The sequence below is a fragment of the Cylas formicarius genome, unplaced genomic scaffold, assembly GCF_029955315.1.
Source record: "Cylas formicarius isolate icCylForm1 unplaced genomic scaffold, icCylForm1.1 PGA_scaffold_4__25_contigs__length_36172078, whole genome shotgun sequence".
Lineage (NCBI taxonomy): Eukaryota > Metazoa > Arthropoda > Insecta > Coleoptera > Brentidae > Cylas > Cylas formicarius.
In genome coordinates this window covers 28,611,515-28,630,970 of record NW_026844334.1, presented here as the reverse complement: position 1 = coordinate 28,630,970, position 19,456 = coordinate 28,611,515, and the positions used below count along the sequence as shown (strand labels likewise).

Sequence of the window (19,456 nt, the reverse complement as noted above, 5' to 3'; positions counted from 1 at the left end):
ACTGAAATTGGCTCGTATTTTACTCTGTATCTGCTTATAGGGGGCGGAGCTAAATGAGGGGCATAAACACGGACTCGGATGGTGGGATATTGGTCACAGGGAGAACCTGAGTCGCGGTTAAGATTGTTAGATTATTTATAGATTTCTATACCCTCTCGGATTTTTCGTTGGTAAAAGAACTGATTACATGCAAGAATTTTAGTTTTATCTAATAAAATTTTTTGTCCGGTTTCATGAGTGTGTTCGGCAACAGCTGATGAATTTATTTGTCTTAGTCATAAGGCTCTTTCATGTTCTTTGAGCCTAGTTGATATTTTTCGTCCGGACTTTCCCATGTATTTTTTGCATTGCATGGAATGCTGTAAACTCATGGCATCTCAAATTGAATTTTGTCTTTGACGGACCGAAGATGTTGAGAGATTTTTGGACAAGTGGTAAATCTGGTTTTCACGTTATACTTCTTTAGAACTTTTTATATGTGGTCAGTGACGTTTTGAATGTAAGGAAGGACCACACTGGCAAGTGTAGGATTGCTTTCGGCCTTATTGCTATTAGAAGATTGTGGTGGAGTGTATCTCTCAACAATCTTAACCGCGACTTGGATCTCTACCTGTCCCCAATATACAGAGTAAAATACGAGCCTCTGAAGAAGCCAACAGGATGATTGGCGAAACGTCAGCAAGTTCGACTCAGCAAAAACCGACGCAAGAGGAATCCAACAAGTTATGGCACTGATACGTGTTCTCCATCCCATTTTTTTGCATATATGTCTGTTTCCTAGTTTTTATATAATTATCACTTATCCAGGCAGTTTCATTCAATTTACCTTTTCTTTTAGCTCTTTTAGTCCTTGTCAAAAATGGAGTTGCCTCATATAACTTTAGGAGAGCATCCATATGTGGGGCTCACATCACTAGTTTAAGCTGTAGAAGAGGTGGTAAACTCTTAATAAAGTAGGCAGTGCAGTATCTTTTAGGTGGATATTGTTATCAGCTGTTTTCTGGTCAATTTAGTTGCCGGTTGGACCTGACAGCCCATATTTAGCAATATTTTTTTTCTATATCTAACCTGACTGATCAAATGATCAAATAATTCCACATTCTTAAAAAATATTATTTTGTTGGTAATGTGCTCCCAACTATTTTTCGCTATAAAATATTGATATTTTTCGTTCAAAAATTTCATAGCTTTAAAAATTCTACACATAATTTGTGAATATGAAAATTTTCCATCTGGAACATAAGAGAAATTTTTGTAATTTCTTGTCTAGCTAAAACTAGGGCAGACACCAATAGATCTTTAATCCTCAGTGGTAGTCAAAACAATATTACAAGTTGCAGATAAGCCTGCCACAAAATAACCAATGATCATCAGTTTTTAAAAATAACTTAAAGCACAGTAACATATTGTCAACAAGTAAAGTGCTTCTGGTTTAAATTTTGTTTCGAATTTATAGTTAATGAAATTTTTGCTTTAGTGATTCTACTAATAATTAACAATAGTATTATATATGAAGTATGAACAATAAATGAACAATTTTTTTATTGCTTTCATCTTCGTTTTTACAATTTTTATCGGTGGTGATGCTCTCAAATCAAGTAATATCACAGTTCCTTGAAAAGAGTAACACTGAATAAAAATATAAAATAAATATTATGTTAATGAAAAAGGCAGCATATGTTTTTATTTAATTTCTGATTGCGTTTATAAGCAGCAATGTATTTTATTCTTTTCAATAAGGGTCTTATGAAATAATTCATTTATTTATTCATTTATATATTTACATTGTGTTTGTTCTTTACGCGCCACTATATTTCTGTGAGTTTCAAAACGAGTTAAAAAAACACTATTTAAAATGCTATTATTATTAATGGTAAGGTAGTTGTGGCATAAACCACAATCATGTCTACAAAACAAATCTGAAGTGTGCCATCTGGAAAAAATATTTCTTTATAGGACATCTTCCTCTTAGAATGTTTCATGTGAGCTTACACGTTTTAAAACTTCCCGAGAATTTCTGGAAAAGTAATTTTTAGTTATCTACATTTGAATCCACATATCAATAAAATATGGCCAAATTATTGTGCGTATTGATATTAGTTTCTAAAGCCCGTTAGACAATGCAATTTCTACATGTGTTTTTAGGAGATAACAATTAAATATTAACCGGGGATTTTTGCGGTAGCCACCATGTAATTTTTGCGAGCAAAATGTTTTTTAAATTTTGAGACAATAACGGAAACTTTTTAGCTTTTTTTTAGTGCTAAATGCGTAAACTTGCAAAAATGTTTTTATCACATAACTTGTGGGTGTATAAGAAAAATCCATAATGGCGATACTAATGAAAGTGCTGAATAAAATGCAATATATCCTAATAATATTAATTTCTGTGCAATTATCTTACATTTAGTGCTAAGTGTTTATTTACTTGCTTTATACAAGTTTTTAATTTTCTCGGTTATATTTTGCAATACCGACAGTTTTTTTAACGAAATTGTCCATAGGCACTTTTCATAATTATATATTTGGAAGGCGAAGCTTTGTACTTGCCTTACTAGAATTGCGAAATGAGCGTTCTGTCTATAGGAAGTGCTTGTTGACCATTTTTTCCACTTAGATGTTTCCTGTGCGATATCTAGTACCTCAAACTTATATTTACACTTTTAAGAGTAACATTTAGAGAATTCGACTGTATTTACATTTTCGATAGATTTTAAACATATAAGTTTATAAAAACAAACTGTTTGCGCCGATTTACGGGCACAAATTCGTGAAAAATTAGCTTGTATCGTGTTTATAGCGCTTAAAAAACCAAAACGCCAAATTACTTACAAAATTATACTAATATACTATATCCGTGTGCTGTAATTCAGCATAATATTAACCCTGCAACCCGCTATTTTTTTAACACACCTTAATTCCTTTTTTTGCCTGAAAATTTAATTTCGACATATTTTGAGAAAATACTGCCGCAAAAATGCACCATACGAACATCGACGACCTGCCAGCTGCCAGGTTGGTTACTGGAAACCGCAAGGCCTAATGGCTCGAACGTCAGAATTTGAAATTAGAGCAGCCATTGGTTTTTCAAGTATTTCAACTAGATCGTGGTGTATATTAAGGCATATGTAATATTGTTTCGTTTCTAATTAAACAATCAACTGAGTTACTATACACACGACAATCAATTTGATGTAACGTCTGTATTTATATTTGCTCGTTCTCTACTTCTCTAAACGCTTCTGCAATAATAAACCAAGGCAGGAGAGTACACGTTTGTAATCCGAATTGATAATTGATGTGTCGCATTCAGGTTGTTTACTTTCAGAATCAAAAAATATTTTTTCTAATGAGACACCATATATATTGTTGGATGGTTGGTTGCAGAACTCAATTATGTCTTGGTTTGCTATAACTTTTCCTGTGCCTATTTTGAGCTTTTTTTTGTCAATCCATATTTTGAACTGAGGTGGCTTTTACTTGATGAAAATCCATTTATCAAAATAAATAAAAACTAAAAGTTCAGATTTTCACGAAATTATATCTTATGACATGACAATTGTTTCGACAAAACAAATCAATAATGAATTATTATATCAGGGGTATAAAGATGTGTATTTCCTTTAGGTTAAATAAAAATTGGCAAAATTGTTCTGTTTTAAATTAAAAAGATAATTTTTATAATCAACAACTACGCAAAAAAAATTGTTTATTCATTTCCACTTTTATTAGACTTAATATTAAAATGAATCATAAAGTTCTATATATTTTTCAGGTGCTCTAGACAAACACAATTGTATTATCCAAAAATATACTGGGTGAAGCATTAAAAAATATATAAGTATGGTGTATTTCTCGAAAATAATAGAATAGTGTCGCGAAAAACGCATTTTTTTATCTTTACTAATAAGCGTAAAAGCATTCACCCGATACATCGACTTTTGATAACAAATTTGAGATAATGACATTACCCTTGAACTATAAGGAAATTTATTGTAAATCGATGCAGAATTGCATCCTACTATCCAAAAATATATAGGTGTGCTTGAAAAAAAAAAACTTCTAACGAACGGCTACGGTGAGATACCTTTTTTTTCCAACTTATTTAAAAAAAAAATCACTCCAGAATGCTCAGATCTTTAGATACGTTTTGTGAATACTTTTTTTGAAAATTTTTAATATTTTCGTGTAAATGAAGATCATTAATTTGCAGATTGACAACTTGAGATATCATAATAGTCACGCACACCACCTTCGACACCAAGAGCAGACGCAGCATAAATCGGTGCCAAACAGTCCGAACGAGATGGAAGTGGGACGGGTGGTTCGTACATCGTCCGACTCCAATTCCGCCAACACTTCCCCCATCAGTGCCAACAAGAGAGACCATCACCAACACTCGCCCCAAGATCCATACGTTCCAAACAACTACGTTCGTACCAGCCGGAGCGAGGACCAGCTGCAGCTTCCCAACACCACGGGCGGTGTCAGCGCAGCCAACGCCGAAGCCGACGAGGACATCACCAGCTCCCTCAACACTCTGCTGGATACTCGTCCCGATTCCGCTGCCAGCGACAGCGACAGGTAATAATTTTAATTCAACAAAAAATATATATTTCTTTCACTAACAAATCAAAATATGTCAGGCAGTCAATGTTAGGAGAAATATAACTTAAAGGAAAAGAAAAAAAATCACTCGTAAAATCTTCTACAGTTCAGGTAGTTTGAGGTTCTGTGGAAGTTTATGGCAGTTTTTAAGAGCAGTGTAAGTAAAACTCCGTTGGAAAAGAGCTGTGCTGTGTCTTTTGAATAGTGAATAAATCTCAGTAATGTGTATTCCTCTTGTTAATATCCGACGAGCCAACAAGTTTAGCAAATAAAAATTTGGGCTCCTTAAGATTAATCATTTTGTGACCTATAAGTAAGAGCTGTGACTGAACGTATCTGATATGTGACCAAAATTTGCAGCAGGCATTTTGAAGCTGGTGCAAACTAATTTAGTCCTTCTGCCTAAGAGCAAGCGAATAAACACTGGAAGCATAGGATAAGTCAAATAAGCACTTTTGAATTAATGAGGAAACATGGGTATCAAATTGCAAATTGCAATCTCGAAGTAAACCAAGGTTTTTGCACCATTCTGTAAAGTTCAGAACAACTTTGGTTAAAGTTACGTTTGGTAGGAGGTCATTAGCTAGTCGTAGTCCATTTTCATTTGTTAAGAGCCCATGATTCTGTGACGCGCAGCCTCTGGAGATGTCAGATGAATTTCTGGAGAAACGTCAGGCAAACGATTCTACTCTATGGTGAAACCACCAATGGATGAACAGTCGGATCAACACCAGCACACATACTTCCATCCGCGCAGGACTGCACACAACTATTGTATCTACGTATTAATAATGTTGGTCTATTTAGAGAAGTTCAGTATACAAGATATTTTCTATATATAAATTTGGCCCGAAAAATAATAACTTCAGCCTCACTTACTGACATAACATCTCCCCTTTCAAGCAAAAATGTTTAAACATTTTACAAACTAAAATTGATATGACATAATCTTTTAAATATTCATGCTTTTTTACCTCTTAGATCTAGGAAGAGGTGAGTTCATTTGTAAAGACATATACGGTATAGATTAAAGCCGAACAAAATAAAAATTCAGTTCTTTAATTTCTTTATTTTTTTCAAATACGTGAAGATTACAATGTCAATGTAAACTGCATTGTGTTGCCAAGGTATTCATTCGCAAAGTATTCTTTTAATTCTTCCCGAGCTGACAGACAGGAGGTTTTTCCTCTATTAGCACTTTGCTGTGTTAAATCATATTTCAAAATATATCCCAATGTCCCCATCTTGTATGGAAGAGGGTTTCTTCTATCTTAAAAAATGATGAAGAACACAAGTCAAAATTATATCTTGAATTTTTTGAACATTATTAATAGCTGTTATGAAAACCCAGAAGCTATTATTCAAAAGTTGTCCAAAAGTCTTTTTTATAACTCGCCTTGCCCGGCTTAACCTGTAATTGTAAATTCTCTCTTCTCTAGTCAAATTTGTAAATGTGTTTACTGGGTAGAAAAGCTGCATCTCGAGAAACTAATTTTTATCTTCCTGGAAGACATGACAGTATGACAGGTATGTTAAAGTTATTATGTGCTAAAGCTTTTGCCAAAGATGCTAAAAAACTCGTCCATTAACTCCCACATCAACATAAATAAAGTTATAGTTAACGTCCACTAACGCGAGGAGCCCGAAACACAACCTATTTCCCATCCAGGGCACCTATAACACTGGGAATGTTTCTTTTTTTTTTAAATCCTGTGCTATATTAAGCCATTAGGCAGTTGCGCAAGGAGTCTAAAAAATATTAATTATTTAACAGGGCACTAGGTTTCTTTTAATTTGTTGCAATGCATGCATAAAGTAAGTAACTGGATTTGCCTGAAAAAGACTGGCACAATTAATTTTTTTAATATAAATATAGTAATTAATAACCCCACCAACAGTATAATTATAATTAGCATCCTGAAAAAATAAAATAACTTAACGTAGCCAGAACCAGGGCTGAGGCCGCATTTCTTTTTCTAGTTCTTTTTCTTTTTCGAATAACAGACTGGGGCTTAAAAATTTCAATTAAATAATTAAACACTAATCCGAAACAAAAATACTCAAACATAACCTCAAAAAACGATATGTTGGCTGAACTGTTAAATGGCATTTTGAGACCTCAAATAAATTGACGAAGCCCCTTCCCAGTGTAAAGCCGGAAGAAATTCATCAATTATTTCATGAATTTATTGTCAGTGTAAAACTAGTATTAGAAGTCTCCACACGAGTTCTGCATTTGCATATTATCTCGGAACTCTACTGGCGACAAACAACAGTGGTTAATTAATATTCAGCAAAACACATCAGATGACGTACTGATTAAGAGGGGAGTCTGACAGGGTTGCGTGCTGTGCCCACTATTTAGCTACATGATCGCATAGTCCATTATAGCGACATTTCCGTATTACGTCCAAGTGTTGAAAGAAATTTTGTTGAGAAAAACATTTATGGGCATGAGAGTACTCTTCATACGATCCGACCTAAGTCTCAGAGTGACAATAGTATTGCGAAGGAGCTCGTTATTTTGAATAAAATACGTATCACACACGTAATGATTTACTAAGTAATTCCGTCCTAAAATTGTCAATAAAACCCAATTTACACCATATAGGTATTAGATGCGCTGCAGTCGGCATTGATATTTTCGAAGAGAAGTTAATGATTTTCCACCCACCTACTAACTGCACTTGGCTCCATTTTCTCTCTGAGCTATTACTACACAATTAACTCTTTTACCCAGAACTTTTAACGAGGGTTAGACATATTTTGAGAAAACTGCCTTTAAAGTGACGCATTCAAACTTAGTGACGATCTGTCAGCGGCCATGCTGGTTGTTGAATGGACCTTCTCAACATTTTTTTCATAGTTGCTTCATAAGTTTCTGTATTATCAGCATTTACACACAAAAATAATGTTGTCATGAAACAAAAGTATTACCATGTCAGTCTGTCTAGACGTATTTGTTAAATGTTACAGTTTTAAGTACATTTTACGTTAGTAGTTAATTATTATAGTATAAAAAAGAGACGTTTTTAAAATAAATATAAAAAAAAAATGTTTTTTTTTTTACAAGAAAATAACTGAGAACCCGAGAAGAATTAATATTGAGAAATAAATGTTCCTTCATCCTGTTAGGTAGGTAATAATACAGCCTAGAATTGAATCGAATTAAAAGCCATATGCTTCAATGCATTTTGCGATCCTTCGGAATTTTAGTATTGTACATTGAATACACCGAGCAGAAATAGCTCTGATTTCTCGAACTAAATCAAGCCGTAGTTCATTTGTCATTGGGGGTCTAATTATACAAACGATTTTTTAAATACCCTCGTAAGAAGTAATCCAGTCAATTTATATCTGGACTTCTTGCAGGACACGGTATAGGTAGTCTACTATCCACGCTATCCGTTATAAAGATGTGCGGCCGTCTTGTTGGATTTTGTAGGGATCATAGTGATTTGAACGTAATGTCCTCCATATTCGCATTCTCGGAATTTCCAGTACATTTTTAAAATGTCTAAATAAAAAATAAAAATAAAAAAAAACAATTGGAGATCTAAAATCTTACTATATTTATAATATTATTTTCCTTATAAGAATCAGTTCGGCGACCACATACTCATTTCAGCTTTTTTTTTCATCAACTTATAATAATAATAACAATAAAGGGCCTTTATTCGGTTTCGACGGAGATATATACAAAAATATATAACTGTGGGGGCGGCATCCAACATAGTTGCTCTCGTGCAACTCCCTAAAACAAGTATATGACACAATTCATTCAAAATGGTAGACATTGCTAGAGTGAATTCAAAAAAGAAATACGTATATACAATTTGATAGTTACTAGTTTTATGATCGGTCTCTATTTTGATAAATGTATTGCTTAAGTTTTTGTTTGAATGAAGTTAGCGAGGTGATTGACCTCAGTTGGAGAGGGAGTTTGTTGTAAGCCTTGATAGCATTGTACGTAAAACTGCGCTGAAACTGTGCTGAAGTATGTTTGGGAACTCCTATGGCGAGTATTAACCGAATGTATATCTGATCCACGAGTAAGTTTGTCAAAAAGATACGTCGGACGTTGGAGAGATATTACTTTTTTAATTAAGACTAAAAGCTGCCACTTAAAACGTTCGTCTAATGTTAGCCAGCGGGAATCGTCTAGGCTAGTAGATATATGATCAAATTTACGAATATTGTATGAGAATCTGAGACAGGTATTCTGAAGACGCTGAAGACTAACCTTGTCCTTTTGAAGTAGGGCAGGCCAGTAAACTAACATACAGTATGAAATTTTGGAGAGAAATAAAGAATGGGTAAGTTTTAACTTAATTGCTGTGTCCAGAATATTTTTATTACAGTAGAGAATCCGAAGATTGTAAAACGATTTCTGTATCAATGAAGCTACGTGACCTTCAAAACGCAGATTATTATCCAAATGCAGACCTAGATTTTTACATTCGGCAACCGGCCGTAAGAGAAGGTCATTTAAGTAAATTTTGGCAGCGTCTAGACTAATTATTTTTCCTTTATCTTTACCAAAAATTATGAGTTGCGTCTTATTTTCGTTAAGTAACAGACCGTGCTTACTAGAAATATCACTGAGAGCACGTAGGTCACTGGTTATATTATCAACGGCGGTCTTAATTTGAGAGTAATTAAAAGAGAGATATACTTGAGTGTCGTCTGCGTACTGATGGGAGGAACAATGCTTAATAAATTTACAGAAGTCGGAGGTATAAACGGAAAACAGCATCGGACCTAAAATACTAGCCTGTGCTACACCTTTGGGAATATTTACCTAATTGGAATAGCTGTTATTGAAGAATACTCTTTGACACCGATCAGGAAAGTAACTTTTGAAAAACTGCAACGCACCAGCCCCCACACCAAAGTATTGCCCGAAATATATCATCACAAAATTTTAAAAGAGCCGTATTTGTACCATAATGTGCCCTAAAGCCCGATTGCGTTGGTGGCAGAATATTGTGCCGAGCTATAAAATCTCCAAGCTGCTTCTCAACAACTTTTTCTAGCACTTTAGATATAGTAGGCAGAATGCTAATAGGTCGGAATTGAGAAACATCATGCGGTTGAGATGTTTTAGGGACAGGAATGACGTTAGCGTATTTCCAGGGTTTAGGGAATTTGTTAGTAGACAAGCACTTATTAATAATATACGTAATATGCGGCAAAAGTTGGGGGATAACGTATAATATGATCTTCCTATCAGGCCCCACGGCGTGAGTTCTAATTTGTTGTATTATTATTCCTTCATTAGAGTTAACACTTGAAAATGAGAGTTTTTCTGCATTTGAAGGGTTATTGTTGTAGAACTGGTTAATGAAATCATTATTTAAGTCTGTTTGAGGGGTATCATTATAAAAGTATTGATTAAGTTCATTAGCATCCGCAATATTTGAGACATCTGTATTTACTGAAGCTCTGGAAAACACATTAATATATCTAAGTACACGCCAGAAGTTTTTTGGATCCGTAAAAAACGCTGAGAAAGATTTACCTCAATCTGCTTGTAGAAGTTAGTACAGACTTTAGAAATCAATTTCTCCATATCATCTCCAGATCCGGCCTCACTAGAAGATGCGTTACGGGTCTTTGATCCGCCAGCCATAGTTACCACTTTATTTACACGATCGGACTAGCACAATAAGTTTGAGGTTAGATGATATTTTACTTGAAATAACTTCCAAACACAAAAGGTCGTCAACAAAAAGTATGTAAGGATGAAGATATGAGTACTGAGACACACTGTGGGGTAATTGCAGTAATTAAAAATATGGAGCCGATAAACATGCACTACGCACACATGCCTCGCTTTGTAATATCCACTTCATTTTATATTAACACTTAATGATATACTAAGCAGTACCACCTTAAAATTGACAATAAAGCCAAATTACACAAAAGTAGTAAAGGTGGCTATGAAACAAAAAAGTTTGTCAAAACAGTCTTGACATACTTGTTAAGTATTAAAGTGACAGTTACTTTTTAGTGTTGTACGTAAGAAAGATGTTTTCAAAGGTGGAAAAACTCGATATGCTACGTATTTATTACAATTGAGAATTGAGTCATGGTCAGTCTGCCAATCTGTATGCGGAATATTTCGTTCAGGTACAAGAATCTCTTTCAAAGCAGTTCGATTTCAAAATTTAAGTACCTAATTCTGTTTAAATTTCCCTAAAAAATAATAGTATATAATGCCTATTTTTTCCATTAAAAAATGTTGCTTCATCTGCAACTAATATTTTCGTTTCAAAATCTGGTTCTTCCGTATGTTTTCTAAGATTCCACGACAAAATTCCAGTCACATAAATTTTAGTGTTTGTCTTTTTAGTATTTTGTGAATGGTGGGCTAGATTTGTTTCTGTATACAGGGATCTGGGCTCCTATTTTACATACAGCAAGGGTTAAATGGGGAAAGTTTTAGAGGAAACTTGGTGCAGCTGCAGGTGCAACATTAATATTAATAAATAACACGTAAAAAACGCATAAAGGCATTGAATTGAAACCAAATGTGATTTGATTTCCCTTAATGTTTCTAAATGTGTCCAAAACCCTTTGCCTCAAGGTTTCTATAATCTCGGTAGGATAAAAAAATCATAGACCTCATTTTTTATGTGACCTCAGAGGAAGAAATGCAGTGGCGAAAGGTCAGGGCATCTAGGAGATCTCAGTCTAAAGACCTCTAATTACCATTTAATGAAATAATTCTTTCGTCAAACAGCTCGCTTAAGAAGTTCCTGACATAAATATTGTTACATATATAATTTTAATAAGAGAACTTTGTAGTACTTATTAAAATACAACTTTGATACTTTGAATTCTTTAACGTCAAAGTCAGAGCCCTCCTTAGATGGAGAAAAGGTGACAAATAAATCACGGCCTACTTATAAAATAATTAAGACTTATCTTTACGAAGTGTGAATTATTTGGGCACCTGTGAGACAGGACTGAACTGGAAATTTGACGCCCCTTCCAATATCGAAAAATTCATATGACGACCACAAGAAAAATGAAAGTAAGGAGGGTTGCGATGTAACAAAAGACTAAAAATAAAAAAAAATGTCACAGTTTCAAACCTGTCTTTTTAACCGTTTTGAATTTACTGGCGAAAAACTAAAACCGTCATTTTAGGTTTTTCGCCGATATTTTCCAAACCAATTGACCAATCGTGAATATGAAGCTGGTTTCCTCTAAAACATTCCCCATTCAACCTTTGCTGTAGGTATAATAGGAGCCGAGATCCTTGTATAGAAGCGAATCTGGGACACATTGGATGTTGGATTATTAAAAAAGTTAGCCACATCGTAAATTGATCGTTATGGAATTAAAGTTCACTTTGATTATTTACCTTGAACATAAAATAAAATAATTATATCGTAATTTTTAATTCTTACACAATGTTTTCTCTTTCTTTCTAAAGTTCTAGCTGCCTTAAATTTTCTAATAATATCGTATTGTATTTCTGATGAGTTTTCTGTCCGATTAATCTAGCGAAATCTACGCTGGACTAATATATGAATCCATGGTTATACAGATTTTATTTAAATTTTTGTAATTTCATCTAAAATTTCAAGGCGAATATTGGAAAAAGGGCTAAAGATAATATAGGTAAACTTTATATTCTTGAAATCAGGAAGAAAAATTCTTTTTAAGTAAATTAAACTATACAGGATGTTATATTTAAAACGATGCAAGTTATTTAATGTTGATAGATTTATAACGATTTTTTTTATTGCACTATTGCCAAACCTTACGTTTAGTATTTAATTTTTTCTCTAACTCTTCAAGATTACGCTGTATAGTGTTGAATACAAAAAAATACCCTGTACAAGGTTTTCATTTATTCATTCATTATTCTGTTTCTTCTCTATTATCTTTTAAACATGCCAATAAAAACAAATAAGTGCTGCAAATTTTAAAAAAAAATCTACGTGAACTATAAACTATTTATTTTAGTTGTTTCAAAAACGTCTAAAATCAAATACCAACAAACTATATATTTTAATATCGGAATACTTTTATCTTGAGTAAAAAAATCATTTAAAGTAAGAGTGATTGTTATTTTTTTATCCTAACCAAGATTTTGTGTAAATACGTTTTACTTTGCTCTAGGGGTAAACTGCAGAGCTAAGGGTGTACACCGTAATTCTTTTTTACGTATAATTCTTCGAAATTCCACGGAATGCCACTGAAATTCAAAATGCTTTTTTTTTAAGGCATTCGGTTCTGGTTTAAGTGTTTAAAGCAATTAATTATTATACTAATAAGGAACAAAAAATATATTGGATGTGTGATATGTGATGTGTAGTTATTATTAAATAATCTAGGGAAATAAACAAAACAATGTTTGTACTTACAATTAGTGCCTAAGTAATACTATACAGGGGCGGTGAACCCATAACATGAAGATTACATTCTTCTCTTATATTCTCGTTATTTCATGCAATACATTTTTGGTTAGCTCTGTTCCGTTACATTCTTTAAAGATTGGTTATAGTTATACTACATTTCTTTCGATGAAACACCGTTTTCTTTGTGCTTTTTGCAAAACTTCTGAATTCGTCCTGCGTCGGTTTTTGCTGAGTCGATCTTGCTGACGTTTCGCTAATCATCCTGTTGGCTTCTTCAGAGCTTGACTGAAACTGACTCGTATTTTACTCTGTATCTGCTCACATATTGTTTGAGGGGGGAGGAGCAAAATGATATAGATTTCTATGACCTCTCGGATTTTTCGCTGGTAGAAGAATTGATTACACATGCAAGAATTTTAGTTTTACCGAATAAAATTTTAAAATTTTTCGAAAATGTAGTTTGGCTTTACTCCGAGAAAGAATTCGTCGTATCCGTAAGGAAATTAATAAGGCTCTTTTGTCTCTACAACTTGAAATTGCTTCCATCTTATCCCCATTCGAGTTCGATACCCTTTCAATCATGATTCATGACAAAGCTTTAAATCTACCCAAAATCATATTCAGAAATTTGAAAAACTAACTTCAACACTGGGAAAACTATCAAACTCTTCTCGCACCGCCTCGTATTATCCCAAAAGAGGAAATCATTTCAAATGTCGAGTCTATATTAAACAAACTACCATCTCAAACAGCTAAGGAATTTCGATTTGAAACCACAAAAATCCTTAAAAACTCAAATATTGCAAAGCCTGAACACATTGCCCTAAAATCTCTAAAATCTAACCCAGACATCGTAGTCCTAAAAGCAGATAAAGGAATTGTGGTCATGAATACAGATGAATATCAGGAAAAGATTCAAGATATTCTTGCAGACGGTTCAAATCGTCAACTTAAAAAAGATTCTACGCATTTATGGAATACAACCTTAAATCTGTTATTAAGGCGTCTTCTCTATTAGGCTCCGTGAAAAAATCTGTCACCCTTCATGACCCCAAAATTTTTCGTCTCTACGGACTAACAAAGATTCACAAACCAGGATTACCCCTTTGAGCTATTGTCAGCACCATTACAAGGAAAACTGATAGTTTTGTATTTAATTTCTTTTACTTCATTGAATAATTAAAAAGATTTATATTAGATACACAAGATATTCTGGTTAGTTTCGTAGAATCCCTCTTTAATAAAGTCACCTTCTCACCTTAATTGAAAAATGCTTGCCTGGGACATATTTTTCTTAAACGGTCATATTTTTGAACAATCGTCGGGAACAGCTATGGGTTCTCTACTTCCACCAGTCATCGCGAATATAATTATGGAAGGCTTTGAGAAGAAAGCTCTCGACACCTTTTATCTAAAACCAAAATTATCGAAGCGGTACGTCGATGATACTTTTATTATTTGACCTCATGGTCAAGAATCCCTAGTAGATTTTCTTGGACATTTAAACTCTATACACCCTAACATACGTTTTACCAGTTGGAACTAATAATAAATCCCCATTCTTAGATGTTCTGATCAATAGAAGATCAGACATTGGGTCATTGCGTTTATAGAAAACCTACGCGCACAGACCGATACCTCGGTTTCCAACTCTCTTGTTTACAGAGTCGTAAAACTATCTCAGCCCGAGTCACTGAACCCAGAATTAAAACACCTTACCTCTGCTCTTCCCTCTAATAATTTTCACTTAAATATATTAAGCGTTCCATTACAAAATACAATTCACCACAACCTTCCAATGACATTGAGACCGAAAGCAATCTTACACTTGCCGCAGTGGTCCTCCTTCTAGACTGACCACATATCAAAAGTTCTAAAGAAATATAACGTCAATACCAGATGTACCACTTGTCCTAACTCACTTAACATCTTCGATCTATCAAAGATAAAATTCCTTTTGAGATGCCATATGCGGCAAAGAATACATTGGAGAGACCGGACGAAAAATATCAACTACGTCCAAAGAACATGAAAGACCCGTAAGACTAAGACATAAGCTCATCAGCAGTTGCCGAAGACAATCACCAAACTGGACATAAAATTTTATTCGATAAAACTAAAATTCTTGCATATAATCAATTCTTCCACCAACGAAAAATCCGAGAGTCTATAGAAATCCATAAACAACCTAACAATCTTAACCGCGGCTCAGGTCTTTACCTGTCACCATGGTAGTTATGCCCCTCATTTAGCTACGCCCCCATCAAACAATATATAAGCAGGTACAGAGTAAAATGCGAGCCAGTTTCAGTCAAACTCTGACGAAGCCAACACGATGATTGGCGAAACGTCAGGAGGTTCGACTCAGATGGAGGAGGAATTCAGTAGTTTTGTAAAAAGGATTACAGTAGCCTGTGGAACTTTCTTTGAAAAATTTACATTGTTATATTTTTATTTCAATTAAATCGCTGGCTAAAAAGCAGTTTATTAAGAATAAGCAGTCTATGGAATAGAAATTAACACATTCACGTTGATATTAGCGTTACAAATAAAAGATATTTTGCCGTTATTTTAAAACGGAATAAAAAATAACTACAATTGGTTAATATGCCCTAGAGAGAAATCATGAAATTATGCTTTAATAAAAAATCGCGAAGTAAATTAGGAAAATATGTAACAAAATGCTTGAAATAAATCGCAGCCATCCGGAAAAACCCAGATACTGTTAAAGCCTAATATTAAAGAAAAATCATTTTTCCATATACCAAAGAATAAGCCTTATATAGGAAGTAAATAAACAAAGGAAAAGGTAGGAATAAGGAGAAGAATATGAAAATTGGACCAAAATGAATAAGTATTGCAAGTCACACTACTGTTTACATTTAAGACTAAATTTAAGTTTAGCTCTGAATGCATGGTAGGCACTACCGAGACCAGACCAGTCCAGAGAGTTAACTTGTGAAGCAACATTGTAAGAATATGACTCTTTAAATACTGCTGGGGTACAGTCAACAAATTAAGCCCATGGACGTTTGCTCTAAAGGAAATTTTATTGAAACAGAAAGAAAGCTAAGTGAATTATTCTTAATGATCTTGAAATAAAAAAACGCCATATGCATGAATGTATTATGCATTTTGAGCCAACCAGTAGTTCGGAGAAAATTTGAATTTCTTTGTCGTCTTGGAATTCCATAAATCAACTTCAAGCATGAGTTTTGGAGTTTTTTGTATTGGTCTCAGCTTCTTGGTCGCTGGTGATAAGTAGTATCTATAAGAATAAATTAGTTTTAAAGTACCATAAGCATTTTCAGTTTTTTAGTTACATGCTGACAGAAACGAAGTTTTAGAATCCAAGAATAAACTCAGGCTTTTATTGGAATTCGAAATTGCAGGGGAGTATCATTAATTGTTAACAACAGCATTTTTTTTGAATTTTCAAGTTAAACATCGTTTCCGAAAATTACAGCAACTGATTTAGTAGTATTAGTTTAGAGTAGATGTTCCGTAGCAATGTTATAGTTATTTGAATCAGAATTTATAAGATCATTACTTTTCCGAATGTCACTGTCAGTTTATTCTAACGCTAACATAGCATTGTTGCCGTAAAATCATTAAAAAAGATATTCAAAATCGAATGAACGCGAACGGTTCGAGAGGAAATCAATTTTCAAATTGGGACCAATTCTTATTGGCAGCTTTTTGTGACGAAGAGTGTATTGCAATGAAATGTCTCAGAAACGGTAAGTTTTATCGAAATAAATGTAGGATACGATTCTTACTAAAAATCATGCCATGGCATCAAATAGCGAAATTGTATGGTGTAACTAGAGCTTTATTTATTTATGTGTAAGACTACAATGCAATCGTATTCACCGTCTCGAAAAAACGCCGAAACCAAGTTTCGATAGAGCAAAAAATTCTTGAGCCCTTGTGAAATAACTATTTCGCATTATTAAGTTGACTTAGATAAAACCTAATTCATCTGGAATATCTGAAACGCTCATTTCAAAAACTATATGTAAATAAATATAACAAATATTTATTTGCTTCAAGAAAACGGCATTCTTAATTAATTGCTTTTTACTGTTTGGTTTTGGTTTGGTAAAAACATATTATGTTTTGCAATGAGCTTTTCAACTCTAAATAAATAATAGTTATAAATCTATTAAGGCGCCTTTTAATTCAAGTCTGAATTAAACGGAGTCAACCTAAACCATTATATTATTATATAAAAAAAGGGGAAATTACGGTAGTTGCAGATATATATGCTTGCCATCAAGTAGGTCGATGGTGTGATCGTGCGTTTAGTGATATTTTTTTTAAGTACCTAAATTAATTGACTTTTTCAAAAATCAATTTGTTTTGGTCTCAATGCCCGTTACAATTTGTGTATTATTAAAAGTGGTTTAAGCTGTTTACATCAATACTAACGGCCGATTATGCCACTGTTTTGACTGTTTTTTCGATTATGTCATTTCTTAGAATATGATAAATTAATACGACGAGATATGTTTGACTGTTTGGACATGGAATTGTTTTTAGTCAAGCTCTGAAGAAGCCAACAGTATGATTGGCGAAACGTCAGCAAGTTCTACTCAGCAAAAACCGACGCAGGAGGAATCCAAAAGTTTTGTAAAAAGTATTACAATAGCCTGTGGAAGTTTCTTTGAAAAAGAAATTGAATTGTAAATTGGAAGTTTAGGGGATGAAAGCAATCGAACATTGAAAACAGTGATTTTGTGGATTTTTCGATTCTTTACAGACCTACAGCAGTAAGCACTTATTAGTTAAAGATTTTTAATGATACAGAAAATTGGAACCGGCGCACTACGACCTATTTAAATTGACAATCTGGTCAATAATATCTTCATGGATTTTTTCTACTGTTCTACTATGTTTATTTATATTGTATAAGTTATGTTAAGAATAAGATGTAATACATTCTAGTTTAGAAGACAAAATATAGGTGTGTTAAAAATTAAATATATATACAGAGACAGAAATTGTAATTTTTTGGACTAAAAATTCATATACACATTGGTGTCAATTTCTTTTTCAATTGGTTTCTTGTGAATATTCTAACCATATTTCATATCTCATCATTTTATTGTTAAAGGTAAAGGTAAATAAACCAAAAATTTTAAAATAAACAACTTTAATTTCAACACTTTTTCCAAAACTTCTGGATTCTTCCTGCGTCGATTCTTGATGAGTCGAAATTGCTAAAGTTTCGCCAATCATTCTGTTGGCTTCTTCAGAGATGACTGAAACTGGTTCGCATTTTACTTTGTACCTGCTTACATATCGTTTTAGGGGAGTGGAGCTAAATGAGGGGCATAAACACTGTCTCGGATGACTGATTCTGATATTGCTGACAGGTAAAGACCTGAGGTTAAGATTGTTCTCTTGTTTTTTGTTGGTTGAAGAATTGATTACTTGCAAGAATTTTTGTTTTATCGAATAAAATTTTATGTCCGGTTTCATGATTGTGTTCCGCCACTGCTGATGAGTTTATTTGTCTTAGTCTTAAAGCTTTTTCATGTTTTTTGAGCCCAGTTGATATTTTTCTTCCGGTTTCTGCAATGCATTCTTTGCCGCATGTGCATGGAATGCTGTAAACACCTGGGCATCTCATATATCCATATGCGGTAAAGAGTACATTGGCGAAAGTCGACGAAAAATATCAACTAGGCTCAAAGAACATGAAAGAGTCTTAATACTAAGACAACTAAACTCATCAGCAGTTGTCGAAGAAAATCACGAAACCGGATATAAAATTTTATTCCATAAAAGTAAAATTCTTGCATGTGATAATTCTTTTAACCAAACTAACCAACGCTTGTGGTTTTAGTAGTTAATTCACACTTTTAAGATTGGTATGTTTTGATCTCAACGTCGCACGGAGCTTCAAATCTTGGTCAAAAATAAAAAATCGAAAATTGAAAGGTAATTCCTGGTTTGTTAATCTTTGGGAGTCCGTAGAGACGAAGAATTTTGGAGTCATGAGGGGTGACAGATTTTTTCACGGAGTCTGATAGAGAAGAAGTCTTACTACCAGATTTAAGGTTGCGTTCCATTGATGACATAGGATCTTTTTTAAGTTGACGATATGGTGCGTCTGTAAGAATATCTTGAATCTTGTCCTGATATTCATCTGTGTTCATGACCACATTTCCTTTATCTGCTTTTAGGACTACGATGTCTGGGTTAGATTTTAGAGATTTTAGGGCAATGCGTTCAGGCTTATACCGAGAAGTGCATCGGAGAGTTCTGAGAAAGATCAAAGAGACCAAGGAACAGTGGCTGCAAGAAAAATGTGCTGAAATTGAGATACTGCAGGCAAAACACGATAGTTTTAACCTCCACAAGAAAATAAAAGAAGCAGCAGGACGATTCCAAAGACGGAATACAGGAGTTCTCCTCGACTCAGACAACAACACCATCACCGAAGTCGACAAAAAACTAGCAAGATG

The 19,456-nt window shown here is 33.8% G+C and overlaps 1 protein-coding gene across 5 annotated transcripts in view; it reads left to right on the top strand.

Annotated features, from left to right (window-relative positions):
• Nucleotides 1-19,456, top strand: part of LOC132701590 (PH and SEC7 domain-containing protein) — a 119,570-nt gene that overhangs the window by 45,457 nt on the left and 54,657 nt on the right. For all 5 annotated transcript variants that reach the window (XR_009618791.1, XM_060669664.1, XM_060669661.1 and 2 more), the window contains exon 5: nucleotides 4,214-4,584. Coding sequence is in view for 4 of the 5 variants with exons in the window: in XM_060669664.1 (XP_060525647.1) it covers nucleotides 4,214-4,584 (371 nt within the window). In the remaining variant the exon portion in view is untranslated. The remainder of the gene's footprint in view (nucleotides 1-4,213; nucleotides 4,585-19,456) is intronic.